The following is a 14,170-nucleotide window of genomic DNA, read 5'->3' as shown; positions in this document are numbered from 1 at the left end:
AGAGATATGCCCAGCCTGCAGTGCCTGAGGCCTTCACCCAGGCCTACCCTGGGGGGCACAGAGCCGGGGGCAAGGCCCTCTCAGCTCCCCGCTCCCAGGCAAGAGACTGAGGAAAACTGCCACAGAGGACGGGAGAGGTGGGGTCGGGGGGAGGGGGTGCACATCTGGATTCCTGGCCCAGAGCCCGCATTCCTTCCCTGTGAGTGTGAGGAGATGGGGGTCTCTCTCGGGAGAGCTGCGAGGAGGCAGCTGGCCCCGCTCCTGCCCCACTGTAACAGGACCCACCCTGGCAGGAAGACTGGGGACGTGAAGGCCCAGAACCTCATCTGGGGGCCCTTTACCCAGATTGCTCGCTAGATGGTGCAGGCTCAAGCTGGGGCTCTGTCCCATCCACACCAGCCAGCCCTGCCTCAGACATACCAGAGGGGACAAAAAGGTGGGAGACCAGAGGCCCGCGTGGCCACTGGTTCGTGGAAGGGGGCTCCGGGTGGGGGGTGGGGCACTGTTCTACCCACAGAAGCTGGGCGCCTTACCTGGGGGCAGTCCTTGATGTAGTGTCCTTTGTTGAAGCACAGGTGACACAGGTAGTTGGGTGGGGGCCGCTTGCTGGGCTTGCGGGTCTCAGAGGTGAGGGTCAGGTCAGAGAAGTGCTCGGTGAGGGAGCTGAGGCCATCGGCGATGTTGTTGAGGGAGCCATAGGGCGAGGCGCTCTTGTACACACTGCTGCTCAGAGCCTGTGGGGGACAGAGGCTGTGAGGGCTCCCAAGGCCTGGGCACACTCGTTTGCAGCCGTGGCCTCGGGGGGAATTTCCGTGGGCATGTGCACTCACATACACGCTCGTGAATTCACACTGACTCTTTAGCTGCCCCTGGGCTCTGGCCGCCTGGAGCCTGAGTTCCGTGGGCAAGCCAGTTAACCACTCGGGGCCTCAGTGGCCCTGTCTGGAAAACAGGAATAATGATAGGTACCTCCCAGGGTTTCTGTGAGGCTAACACGAGGCCACAGATGTAAAGCACTTTCTCTCCCACCTGGCGCTTAGGAACCCCTGAGTCCATGCTGCTGACGGTAACGACGATTAGAGTTAGTTCTTTTACACACTGCCAGGAGGTAAGAAGGCGTAGCAGAGGGCAACCTGTTAGATTTGGGGCTTTGCCACTTCCTGGTGGCGTAACTTTAGACAAATCACTTATCTCTGAGCTGACTCAGTATCCCCTTCTTACAGGAAAGTGGAGCACCAGCTTACAGCATTGTTTCCATTGTACAGAAGAGAAGACTGAGGTTCAGCGCTCTGCCTGGTCTCCTGTGGCACGAGGCCTGTGCAGACTGCGTCCGGGGAGCCCTCGGGCCGGCCCAGGCCCGCCCTCTGGGAGCCCAGGAGGAAGTGGCCCACTTCTCCCACCTCCAGCTGACAGGAACCAGATGTCTTGCCTGGCTTCAAAGCAGGACACGGCCCAGGCCCCCCTCCTGGTGTATACAGCCTCTATTTATAGGAGTCACGGGCTCTAGGCAGCCAGGCACACTGGAATTTAGCAAAGGTAGGGCCTGTGGTGAGGCTGGCAGGGAACAGCCACGGTACCCCCTTCCCGAGGCAAGGCTGAGGCTGGAAGGAGGCAGCTTCCCCGGGAGGGTCAATGACAAACCTGGGCATGGGGCTGGGCATCCCCTGACCCCCAGCTCAGGTATCAGGAGCTCAGGAATGAACTACAGACCTCGGGGAGCCTTGGATCTAATAGGAAGACAGCCTTGTTCCTAGAAGTCCCCAGGCTGCCAGGGGAGGAGAGCCCCTGAGAGGAAGTTGCCTCAGGCTCCCTTACAAAGACGGGGCAGATGTGGGCCCAGAGTGGGGACAGTCCTTTCTGTGTTGCCTCAGTGTGGGCAGGGAAGGAGATGAGCTGAACGCAGGCCCCAGGGGATCAGGCACCCCTCCCCGCAACCAGGACAGCCGTCACTCCTCACACGCTGCGTTTACCTCAGCCCCCCTACTGGGTCTGTCTCTGGGGGTCTGGCACCCCCCCTCCCCCACTCCTAGAGAACACAGCCCTCGCCATCTAGGGGCCACCACTCTTCTTGCCTCCCTGGACACCCTGCTATGTGGACTGAGGCCAGCCCTTTCCCTCTCTGGGCCTCTGTTCCCTCTCGTGTAGGTTTACGCTGGAGCCTGGGGGGAAAAATGACACAGACACCACATCCAGGGCAGCGCGACTAAACACGCCATCAGCCTATGGTGCCTGAGCACGGACCTCAAAGGCTCCTGATGACCACCTCTGCTCCAGTGCTACCCAGGACCGGTGGACGATACCACGCAAACTTGCATTCAGTGTGAGGGTGGTTCTCCAGCTCTCAGATGAGCCAAGACAGAGTGGTTCATCCTGAGAGGCAGAGCCCCCCCCCCCACCATCCCCGGAGGTGCGCGAGCCAATTCTGAGCAATCTTAAGGGGTGCGGGGAGGGGTCCAGTGGCAAGGGGATTAGATGATACCAGTCACATCTACTGAGCGCTTACAATGTCCCAGGTACTGGAAACTTTACACGTATTAAGATAGCTGGTGCTCAGCACAATCCCATGAGTCACTGTCCCCATTTTACAGATTAGATGAGTATGTCCAAACGTGTGTTGCATGACTCGAGAAACTTTTAACAAATACGGAGTACCGGGCCCCACCTCGGACCTACCAAGGCAGTCACCTGGGACCAAGGGCCTGGAATCTACACCGTTTTATTGTGGTTAAGATCTACGTTACAGAAAGCCAACCGTTTTAATTATTATTTTTAAAAATTTTTTAATGTTCATTTATTTTTGAGAGGGGGGGAGGGGCAGAGAGAGAGGGAGTGACAGAATCCGATCCAGAGCTCCAGGCTCTGAGCTGTCAGCACAGAGCCCGACGAGGGGCTTGAACCCGTGAACCCACATGAGATCATGACCCGAGCCGAAGCCGGACGCTTCACCGACTGGGCCACCCAGGCGTCCCCGTTTTTATTATTTTTTAAGTGTGCAGTCCAGTGGCACCAAATACATTCCCATTATTGGGCAAAATCACCACCATCAACTCGAGTACCTTTTCACCATCCCAAACTGAAACCCTCTCCCCAGTAAACACTAACTCCGGCTCCCCCTCCCCCCAGCCCAAATCTGCTTTTTATAAGCTCCCCCAGGAAGTTCGCTACAGACGGCCCAGCCCTACCTGGCCTTGGGAGCACCTGGACTTTCCAACCACCGAGGTCTCTCCTTAGCTTGACTCGAGGCCTCTCCCCACCCGAACTGGCCTGAGGGAGAACAGCATCACCACAGCCTCCCAGAGAAAAGTTCATCCAAACAAGAAACTCCAAGCTCCAAATGGTGTGACTCATCCTCATGGCTGGGAAACGCAATTTCACAAATAACAACCCTCTTCGTTTCCCCCCCCCCCATTCTTCTTTTCTTTCTTCTCCCCTCCCCCTGCCACCCCCCCTCTGGAGAAGATTTAAGCTAGTCCACAGGAATCGGGACTGTTTTGGTAGCAGACTGTCCAGAGGAAGGGGAAGTTTGGTGGGTGCCAGAAAGTACATTAATTACACCCTGAACAGCCTCTCCCCCGTTTGTGGCCACACCGTCCTGCCCACGGGTGACCCCGCGGGTGTTCCCGGGCAGCCAGAGGCCTCTGAGCAGCCTGTCCCGTCCCTGGCAGCTTGACGCCCCCACCCACCAGCTCAGGCGCTCACAGCTCGTGTCGCGCCGGCAGCTCCAGGTCAGAGAAGCGAGGTCAGAGCTCCTCACAGCCTCTCTCACCCCTAGTGTGCCCTGGCCTGGCCCTCCTGGCTGCTCCAGCTCCCTTCCCCCAGCCCCGGTTCAAGATGACACCACCTGAGAGCTGAAAGGACAGAGCAGGCAGCTGACTTGGCCACTCTCGTGTTCCAGACGGAGAAACTGAGGCCCAGAGAGGCCCAGGGGCACAGGCGAGGGCACACAGCCAGGCCTGAGGGCCAGGAGTCCTGCTTGCCGGCTGGCTGAAAGGGCGGGTGAGGCTGCAACCTGTTTCCTCTCCAAAGACCCAAGGAGCTGGGGCCGTGGAGGTGAAAGGCGAGTTGCCTCTTCCACAGCCTATGGCGACTGGATGGAGCAGAGGCCAGGACACGCGGTGTCCCCTCCCCTCCGGCTGCGGAGCGAGGCCTGGCCTCTTGGGCTTCCCGTCTGTAAAATGCAACATGGAACAGGGAAGGCGGGCAAAACTGGTGATCCCCGCAGTCCTACTTCCTTAAGGTCCAGACACCAGCTACTGAAAGACACCCCCGGAGCCCGCACACAGACGGCACTCAGTCGCCGTGGGCCCACCTGTTCCGAGTCCTGCTGCCTGGAGCTGGAGGGCAAGGCCCGGCAGGAGCAGCCCCTCGTCAGTCAGCCCCTAACTCCCAAACAGCCCCAGTGTCCCACGGGGCATCCGCTGTCCCCCCTCTAGTTCTGCACTTACTATCCCCACCCCCGGGATGCCCTGTCTGTGTCCATCCAAACCTCCTCCAGGACCTGGCTCCCAATCTGGTTATAACTTTAATGGTGTGGCCCTGAACCCACCCCCTCCTCCTACTCAGGCCTTGGGCTCCACGGGACAGTGTGAAAAGCACAGACTGAGGTGCTCCTGAGAGACGCCCTGCCTCCTCCGAGGGCCTCCTGGACTCCCGGCCGTAGCCCTGTCTGTCAGGACTAGGCCTGGTGGGGATCACCCCATGACTCAGCTGCCCTTGGCTGAAGGAGCGCTGAGGTCCCTCTCTAATCTCTTCACGCAGTAAGTCTCTTCGCTTCCCCGCGAGGCTGGGCATATCCAAAGGCAAAGATTCTGCAACGTCCCATCACCCCAGATTCCAGACTGTTCCTGCCGCTGCTCATACCTACAACTGTCCTGGGTGCAGATAATCACAGGCGCTGAAGGGCCAGGGGGCCCCACTTGACAGACGAGGTAACGGATGTCCTAACACCTTAGAGATATAGGTTGGGGTGTCCAAGTTGCCATGGACAAAGTGAAAGACACTCTCACCCCAGATTAAGCTGCTCAGGGCACTGGTTGAGGGAAGCCCCACTACTGTGCTGAGTGGAAGCCTCTGGGCCCAGATCACCATCCTGGAGGAAGAGACCACCTTGCCCTCCCCCCTCCTCCCAGCAGCCAGCAGGTAGGGTGGGGTTTTCACACCATATCTGGGGGATAGAGCATCCAGCTTCTGCCCATTGCTAGAACTTCCCCAAGGCTCTGGCATGGCTGTTGCAGAAAAACAGAGGGGAAGATGCTGAAATCTATTCTGATCCTGCTTGTTTCGTACACTCGGCTGGATCCTTTCCCTTTCTTGGTTTTCTTATACCTGCAAGAACACCATTTGGATGGGCATTTTTGGCTCCGTTTTACGGAGCTGGACACTGAGGCTCAGAGAGGCTGCGTAACTTGCTCAAGGTAAAACAGCCACCATGTGGCTAAGGGGAGATTCACACCCACATCAGTTGGCCTGTTATATTTCGGCTCCCACATGGCCTCCAAGGCTTAACTTCTCCTACGTTAAGGAGAGCCAGAGGAAAAGAACAGGTGTGGACCACTCTCCTTGGGCCTGTGACATCGTACTGTCAAGCCTCTTGGCCCTGGCAAGATGAGACACCAGCTTTTCTGGGCTACGTGAGGGGTCTAGGTCCTCAGGCTGGGGGTTCTGCGGGAGTGGAGGCAAGGATTTCCAGGGCTGACTCCCCACTCCCAGCCCCCAGGACAGTAAGAGGGCCTAGCAGGAGGGGGGCAAACAGGAGTCAGGGAAAGTGCATAGAAGCTTCCAAAGGCAGCCTAGAAGGAATGCCCACAGAAAACAACGCAGCGATGGGCAAGGGCGAGGCAATGAGAAGGGGAACATCCGAGGAAGTCCTGCCCCTCCCAGGCCAGAGATGGCCCCGAAGTGGGGGGACTCTCTGATCCTAATCCCCAGCTCTGTGGGGGTTCTTTCAACAGCGAGACAACTGCTTTCTTATCCCCAAAAGCCACCCCTATCCCCTGCTTCCATACACACAGATACGTGCATGAAAACACGCGTATCCACGTACACATTCACACCCCTGTCTTTAACACAAGAAACCACTCATTTCACAAGTGACTCCGCCCCTTCTCCAAGGGGATCCGCACTTCTTCTCCCCCAGGGTCTGTCTGGGGCTCTCGCCCCCAGAGTCCCACACGAACAGGGAGAGGAGACAACCTGTTGATAGGATGGGGACTTGGCCAATGGAGAGTGAATTCACATGTTGACTAAAGATTTCTCGGGTATGGTGAGAGCCCAGACCTGCTCCTGTTTCCAAGGTCCGAAGCTGACCTGTGGGCCAAGAAGGTGGCAGGCCTAGCCATGCCAGAGCAGCAACCCCTCACCCAGAAACCCCCAGGGCGCCACGGCCTCCCGGAGGCCCATTCACCCACGCGTGCAAAACACAATCCCTGTCCACAGCCAGAGCTCAGTGAAAGATTCTCACTTAAGGAAACAGTCCATGCTCTTTTTGGCAGGGCGAGTGGGGAGAGAGAAACGGGGAAAGGACCTGGAGAGGGAGGAGCACAGTGGCAGCAGGGCTCCGCTGAAAGGACCCAGGAAGACCCTCCCTCCCCATCCGGTCCCTCCTGCTCTCGCCCAGGTCACCGCTCACCTCAGAGGTGCTCCCATTCTGCAGCCATAGGCACTCTGTGCAGCCAGAGCGTAAGCACTGGGGACCAGCTGTCTCTCACTTCTAGAACGCACTCGTGGAATGAGCACAGAAAGCATGCATTTGACAACCTAAGGACTGAAAGGCACCCTAGTATTTAGCCAGTCTGGGAGTACCACCGAGGCTTGCAGCCTCTATAGAAGGGGGCCTTGATCTGAGATCTATTGTCGGCACGTGGGTGCCATGATCTCCTTGAAATCACACGCAAGGGCGCGTGTCTGTGTGTGCCCGCATGCCTGTGCTCTGGGCACTCGTGCCTCGGAGAAGAGCTCGCGCTGTCTCCGATTCTCGAAGAGATCCACTACCACAGAAGGCAAAGAACCATGAGCACACCTAAGTTTCTGCTCGGACACCTCTAGCGACAGGGCTTTACTATCTCCCAAGTCAGCTCTTTCCAAGTAATCAAGCAAAATCCATAAACATTTCCCCCGTAAGGTGGAACAGGAGATGAGGTACGGGGATGCACATCGTCACAGGTCTAGAGAGGGAAGAGAGGGGGAGTCAGTGCAATGCAAATCATCCATCCACCCATCCACTCAGTGACCGAGCACCTAGTAAGTCCCAGGCGCTGCCTGAGCATCGGCTGCTAGGACTTACAGGTTCGAGAAGCGTGCTGACGACGTAGCTGTCCAGACACACGCAAGTACAGAGTAGGTCCCTCAGCAATAGCAATGGTCATGACACGCCTCCCCGGAAGCACGCACGGCGTGTCTGCCACGGGCCACAGAAGCCAGAGGGAGGTGTGCGCCCCGTGGCAGCTGGGGAAAGCCTCTCGGAGAAGGGGCAGCCACGTGCACCAGAAAGAAGTTGGAATCTGCCAAGGTGTTGAGGGCAGGCAAGACCCAGGGCAAAGCTTAGCGTCTGCACTAAGCTTCCCGGCATGGCCAGAGGAGGACAGAATAAAAGATTATACACCACCACACCCACGCCCACATATACACAGCGCAGATCAAGCCTCCTGAGACCTGAGCTGGGGCCCTGGTGCTGTCACTGATCCCCTGATGGTATCATCCTCCTGTTGGAGAGCCTTTTCCCCACCTGGACAAGGGGGACACTGCACACAGGCTATGATATGAGACAAAAGTGTTGCCAAATGCTCCGTGCCCATCGTCTGACTCTCGCGAGCCAGGGCTCCCTTGGACTTCCGTCATGGCTTCAGGGAGCCCCGTGCTTGGTTTCTGGGGAGCGGCTGGAGCAGGGACACAGCAGGAAACCTGGTACCCGTGACCAACGCCTACCACTGCTCAAAAGGTTCGGGATCAGGGACAGAATATCAGAGGCCCTGCGGCTTGACAGAACGCCTCTGGAGACTGGCCGCCCTGCACTGGGGCCCAGAGAATGATCGAGGTGACAGCCAGCAGGATGAGCCACAAGGGACAATTGTAGCTGGAGCATGGAAGAGTTCCAGACACAGCTCTGCCACTGACATGCTGGGTGACTCTCCAGGCCTGTTTTCTCTCCTGTAAAATGGGAGCTATGAAAAAAAGAGATGCCAAGAAAAAAGCACTCCCCAAGAGTAAGGGATGGCTACTCGAGACCATCTTCCCCTCAAGGCCCCCCTTTCGGTGCTGACAGGGCCTGGCCCTCTGCCTCTGCTAATTACAAATTACTAATCCTGCCTGCTTTCCTCCCTCCCACCTGACTCAGAAGGTCCACAAGGTGTGGCCTCCCCTCTGAGTCCAGGCCTGCCTAGTCAACTCAATTTGATGGAGGGAGGGCCAGGCCACCTCAGCCTACAGGCCCTCGGATGACGGTCCTCCTTGCCTGAGTCAGAGCTCCTCCCAGGACTTGGTGCTGCCCCCTCCCCCCACCACACGCACACAAAGGCCACAAACGTTGCTAGGAACCAAGAGCAGCTCCAGAAGCCCACTCTCAGTTCCACTGAGACAAACTCCATCCTCACACAGATATGTGGCTTTGCCAGGGCAGCACAGGTGACACACAAAACCTTCAGAAGACTGTCAAGACCTGGGGGCCCTTTAAAGCAGGACACCTTAGGTGCTCCTCTGAGGGTCTAACAGCCAGCCCTGTCTGCAGAAGGGCTGAAGCCCTGTCCACAGAGTCTTGTGATAGCATTACTGCTGATCTCCAAACTCCAGTGGACAGACCAGGGCAGTGAAGGGGGAGGGGGGGATCTCTGGTGCCACAGAAGTTAGTGCCGGGACCCGAGGTGGGGGTAGGAGGAGGGCGTGGGTTAACAGCCAAAACCTCCTAAGGGTTGGAAGAGATGTCCTTCAACAGAGCAGTCCCTGGGCCGGGAGGTGTTCAGAAAAACGCTATCAAAGGTTCTAGGCCGAAAGCATTCTCTGGTCAGATAGTGATGGAACTGTTGGGTTGAAGGAAAGTGAACAAGTTTCACACCACGGGGCTTTCTCAGCGCCTTCATGGTGCTGGGGGACACTGTGCGTCTCCAAGGGAAGGACAGGCCGCTCTGCTTTCCAAACGTATTTGACCCCAAAGCCCTGCCCCTGGCCTCCACAAACCATCGTTTGACTGTAGGGCCACATCTATCTCTCCCTGGAGGAAGAGGGAAAAATAATGGCCACTCTAGGATTCTGACCTGGAGGGGGACAGCTAGATCTCCTCTTGAGGGGGTACAGGGACTACCCAGGAGGGGTTCTGGACATCCCTCTGAGGGGCCCAAGAGCTAATGCTCAGCAAGGAGGGGTACCTCCCCATTTCTGGAGGTGGAGTCCCACAGCCCCCACACTGCTGTGAATTTAAATTCCAGGCTAAACTTGGCAGGGAAGATCTCCCCACGCCACCCAACCCCCACTCCCTCTACGAACAGCCCTCCTTCCTCGGGTAAGAGAGGAGGGGCTCAGCCAGGAGCCTCAGGAGTCTCCCTCCAAAGACATATAGTTGTTGCTAAAGATCAGGGGTTGGAACCAAAGGGCACAGGGCCCAGACTCTAGACCGAGGCCTTTTTAAAAAACTGCCCCAAAGTGCCTGTGCCTGCTTTGGCCTGGCATCCTTACCACAAGCTGAGAAGCTGAAGAGCCCCCACCAGCGCCCAGGTCACCTCCTGGTGCCCGCTCCTGGACTTGTACATGAACTCTGCCATCTCTCTCTGCTCCCAGGGCCACTGTTCCACTCAGAACCCTTGGCTTATCTTCAGCTTCCAGAGCTGAGGTTCCAGGGGCACAATGGGCTTCTGTGCCCCCATGTCCTCAACCCCCCCGCCCAAATCCCAGCTGCATTCATGGTGTTTTGCTATTGTGGTGGGAGCAGCCTGGGGGTGGTGCAGGAGGGGGTGGGCTCTTGGCACAGGGACTGGTGCAGACAGGCTGTGGTCAGCGGTCAGCATGCAAGTCACATCCGCAGGCACTGCCACCAGGCCTGCCAGGCCTTGCACAGAATGGCGATGCTCCTGAGTCCCTGGGTCCCTTCATAGAGTCCCCTCTGGCCTGCCCATGATTTGCTTCTTCTCCAACCAGCCCCTTGGTGGCATTCAGGTGGGGGGTATTTTTTCATGCCTTCTCTGCCAGTTGCTATTTTGGAGCCATATTAGGTCACTGGCTAAGCCCTGGACACAGGAAAGCCCAGGAGCACAGCTGGGGCTCCAACAGGGTTTAGGAGGCGAAGCGGGTGAGGGGTGAGAATGAGTGAGTCTGAAGCCAAGAAAGCCTTCCGGAAGTCAGCAGGCACAGACCTCTAGCCCCTCCAAGGAAGCCACTGGCCTGTGAGTGTAGGAGAAGCCCCTCTGACCTGTCTATTTGCATCTCTCTCAAATCCCACGTAGACCACCCCAAGGGACAGCAGAGACTAAATTCAATGGATGGGTAAACCGAGGCCCAGACCAAGAAAGACAGAGGGTTCCCCCAAAGTCAGGTCATAAGAGACTCTTTTCCACCATTGCTCTGCATAACTTTTACCAGCTGCTTTTACACTTGTCCCAGAGAAGGAATATACCGCTTCACGGGGAACCCGAGGTGAGTGGTAGTGAAGTGACTGGAGACGGGTTTCACTGAGATCCAGCTGGGATCCTGGATGTCAGACATTTCCAAGAGAAATGTCCTACTCCTGCAAGAGACTCTGGATGGCCCCCAAACTCCCAGGCCTCTCAGCAGGGACCCACATTTGGGGAAGAAAGCCACCAATGGTAGGAACAGAGGGAGGCCTCTCAAGGCCGATTGGGGACCCCCACTTGACCTGTGAGAGGCGAGAGGTCATGGTCATGTGGGTCATGATCACCCTTCTCCCTTGGGATTTCCACAGCACCCCCATGAAATCACCTACCTTTCAAATTGTATCATCTCATCTGTCTTCTAATCTGGGGCCCCCACTGGCCTGTTCCTGATTCCTAAAGGCCCCACACATCACTCAACAAATGTCTGGCAAAATAACAACTAAAAAGACCCAGGCACTGAAGAAACATCCACAAACTGTACCCCAAAGTCACTGGTCACCGAAGCCAGTTCCCCGAAGAGATGACAAGGTCTCTTATGAGAAAGACAGATTCCCAGCCAAGAACGATTCTTCCCGTGGAGAGCGTGCTCTATAGTTTACAAAGAGCTCTGGTATACAAATGCTTTTGCCTGGCACCAAGGGCTGGCTTTTCAGACTCATCTCCCGCGACTATGCCCAACTGGCCCAACACAGGCCAACCAATCCTCGTCTCAGCTCGCCTGGTATTGGCCCACCTCTAGGCCTTAGGCCAGCGTTTTATATGCCCATGTCCTCCCTAGTCGGTACTGACAGAGTTGAACACATTATGGGACCAAAAAGGGAGACCCTCTGCTTTCCCCCTCCTGTCCCCAGCACACTCACGCATACACAGGCCCTTCTCCCCGACCCATTCAGAACCCTGCCTCTCCTAAAATTAACTGCTGTGCTCGGGTCTAGAAGGAAAAGGAACCCTCAAGTGTGTCCTCTCCTCCACCCCTTCCCCCCTGCACTTTTGCAGGGAGAGCTTCCAGAAGAAGGATGAGTGAAGGCCACAGAAGGGTATCTGCAATTCCCAAAAGAGGTATGAGTAAATGGGACTGGGGGAGGAGGAGGAACCCAGCTGAAGAGACAGAGGAGGGGTATCTAGGAAAGCTCTGGAAATGACCCCTGAAAAGAGGCTCGGAGGTCCTGGCAATCTGTGTATTTATCTGGCTGGGGAAGATGCCCTGCCCCTTCCACTTTGTAACTGAATCCCCCAACAGGCAGACTTTGCAAAGCAGCCGTCCCAGGTTTCTGGAGAAGGCACTGGGCAGCTGAAACCTCTCCCCCTGGCTAGCCCCCCTCCAAGAGCTCAAGAGGATTTCCCTTTCATTTCCTTCCAGGCTGGGAGGGCGGGGGACAGCGCAGTCTGTGGGGTCAAGCCCTCAAAAACCACTTCCTATGTGGCTGGGGGAGGGCAAGCAGCCGGAGGATGTATCTGGGGGTCCCTGCGTAAGAACAGCAGGAAAAGCCCTGCTCTCCAGGGTGCCCCTTGGGTCGGCCACCACCGAGGTCGGCGGAGGACAAGATTTTAGGCCCCTGCCGAGGAGCTCTGAGCAGAATCTGCACTCCCGGTCCCAGCAAGCGGTGGCCAAGAGGGGGGTGGGGTTGGGCGTGGGAAGGACACTTGGAAGGGGCTCTCCGCCCTGGCCGCGCCCCGGCTGTCTGGAGAGAATCCGGAGCCCCCCGCCCAGCCGGGACTCCCCCCGGGCCCCTTTGAGCAGGGCGCTCCAGGCTGGGAGAGGGGGCAAGAGGGCCCCGCCCGCGCCTGAGCTGCTCCGAGCCGGGCTCAGCCGGGAGGTGACGCGCTCCCGGCGCCCCGGGGACATCGGGCGGCGAGTTTGGCAGAGCTGAGCGAAGCCAAGCCAAGCAGGGCCGGGCAATACGGAGCCGGGCCGGGCCAGGCCAGGAAGAGCGGGGCGGATAGGAAAAGGCCCCGCGCGGTCGACGGAGGGCGGGGGCGCGCGGGGGCACCCACCTCTCCGCGCTGCAGCTGGAAGAAGCTGTTGAGATAGCTGGAGTGCAGGGGCGAGCCCAGCTGCTCCGGGCGGCCCTTCCCGAAGGCCAGCTCAGGGGGCGCGGCGCCGGCGGGCGGCTCCGGCCGGAAGGCATCGAAGGCACTCGCCTGGTGCGTGTCCTGCAGCGACAGGTAGACCCAGTTGAGCAGCTGGGCGGGTTGGTACACCGAAGCGGCGCTCGTGTCGATGGCCGACAGCAGGCTCATTTTGCGGCGGCGGTGCCGGCCCCTCCCCGGGCGCCCGCTCGCGCCCCCCCCTCCGCAGCGGAGGGGCGGGCACCGGGGAGCCTGCGCCCACTGCCCACCGCCCGAGCCCCGACGGCGATCGCCCAGTGCCGTGCGCCCAGCGCGCTGCCCGCAGCCGCCGCCGCCGCCGCCGCCTCCCCCCGACTGCGGCCGCAGCGCGCGCGGGCGGAGGAAGGAGGCAGCGAAAGTTGGGCAGGAAACTTTTGGGCCCGCCCCCTCCGCGCCGCCCGCCCCGCCCCGCCCCGCGATCCGCTATCTGCCTCAGTGCTGACCCCTCTGGCGGCCGCTCCCGAGGTGGGGTCCACGGAGGCCCCGCCCTTTCTGCACCGTCCTCGCCTTCCATTGGCCGCCTCATTGAATATGGAGTAGTGGGGCAGCGCGAGGGGGGAAATAAGGCACCCCTGCGTTTGCAGTATTCTGCTGGCCCGCCCGTGGGCGGTGCCCTCCCAGGCCCCACCCCGCCCGGCTCCCCGAGCCTTCGGGAGCTCAGGGCAGCCCCGGCCTAATCAATCTGCTCTCGCTCTGCTCTGCGCTCTTTGGTCTCTCGTTCTTTCCAAATCCTCTGCGATTACTTCATTTTTACTCGTTTCTCCTGTCCTTTTTTCCTTCCTTTCTCTTACTGTCTCCGCTCTCTCTCGGACGAATACCTCCTGTGCCCCAGTCTCTGTCTGGCTCGTCGTCTTTTTCTGTGGTTCTGTTTGTCCAAGTGTGTGTGTGGTGTGTGTGTCGTCTTTTCTATTTCCGTCTAGTCTGATGTGTTTGTCTTCTCCCCCTCCCCTCCCAGACACGCGCGCGCGCACACACACACACACACACACACACACACACACACGGCTCCCGCCCCCCCCCCCCCCCCCCGCCCCTCGCTATCACCGTAGGACCCTCCCCCTCCCACTTAATTCCTTCCATCTGCGGAATCGCTTTGCGGGCCAGCTCCGCCTAGGGGGGCCCGGGTTCCTGCCCCAGGAAGGACTCCCCGCCTCCTTCCCTCGCGTTCCCCCCTCCCCCTCTCCCTTCTCCTATTTCTGCTCTGGGCCGGCCTTTTCCTCCGCCCCGACCCCCCGGCCCCAGCCCAACCCGTTGCTTCGGCGGGCCGCCAGGACCCCAGATGGGGCTGGGGGAGCTCGGGAAGACGACTGTCACCCACGGTCCAGGGTGACCCAACTATTCCGAGTATGCCTGGGGGATCCTCCGCCTGACACAGCCCAAAACCCCGGGGCCTTCACCCTCTCAGTCTGGGGTAGTCATCCGGCGCCTGCGCTGTGCCATCGCCAGGAACCTGGCGGCTAGGCGCC

The 14,170-nt window shown here is 58.8% G+C and overlaps 1 protein-coding gene across 1 annotated transcript in view; it reads right to left on the bottom strand.

The window, feature by feature from the left end:
• The window catches only part of ZCCHC24 (zinc finger CCHC-type containing 24), a 63,962-nt gene extending 51,126 nt beyond the window's left edge, over positions 1 to 12,836 (bottom strand). Inside the window, 2 exon segments of the mRNA XM_030334431.1 lie at positions 534 to 734; positions 12,591 to 12,836. Coding sequence (XP_030190291.1) covers positions 534 to 734; positions 12,591 to 12,836 — 447 coding nt within the window.
• Between the last annotated feature and the right edge of the window lie 1,334 nt (positions 12,837 to 14,170).

The sequence above is a fragment of the Lynx canadensis genome, chromosome D2, assembly GCF_007474595.2.
Source record: "Lynx canadensis isolate LIC74 chromosome D2, mLynCan4.pri.v2, whole genome shotgun sequence".
In the NCBI taxonomy this organism is placed as follows: domain Eukaryota; kingdom Metazoa; phylum Chordata; class Mammalia; order Carnivora; family Felidae; genus Lynx; species Lynx canadensis.
Note: the sequence above shows the minus strand (reverse complement) of the source record. Positions and strands in the feature narration are given on the sequence as shown.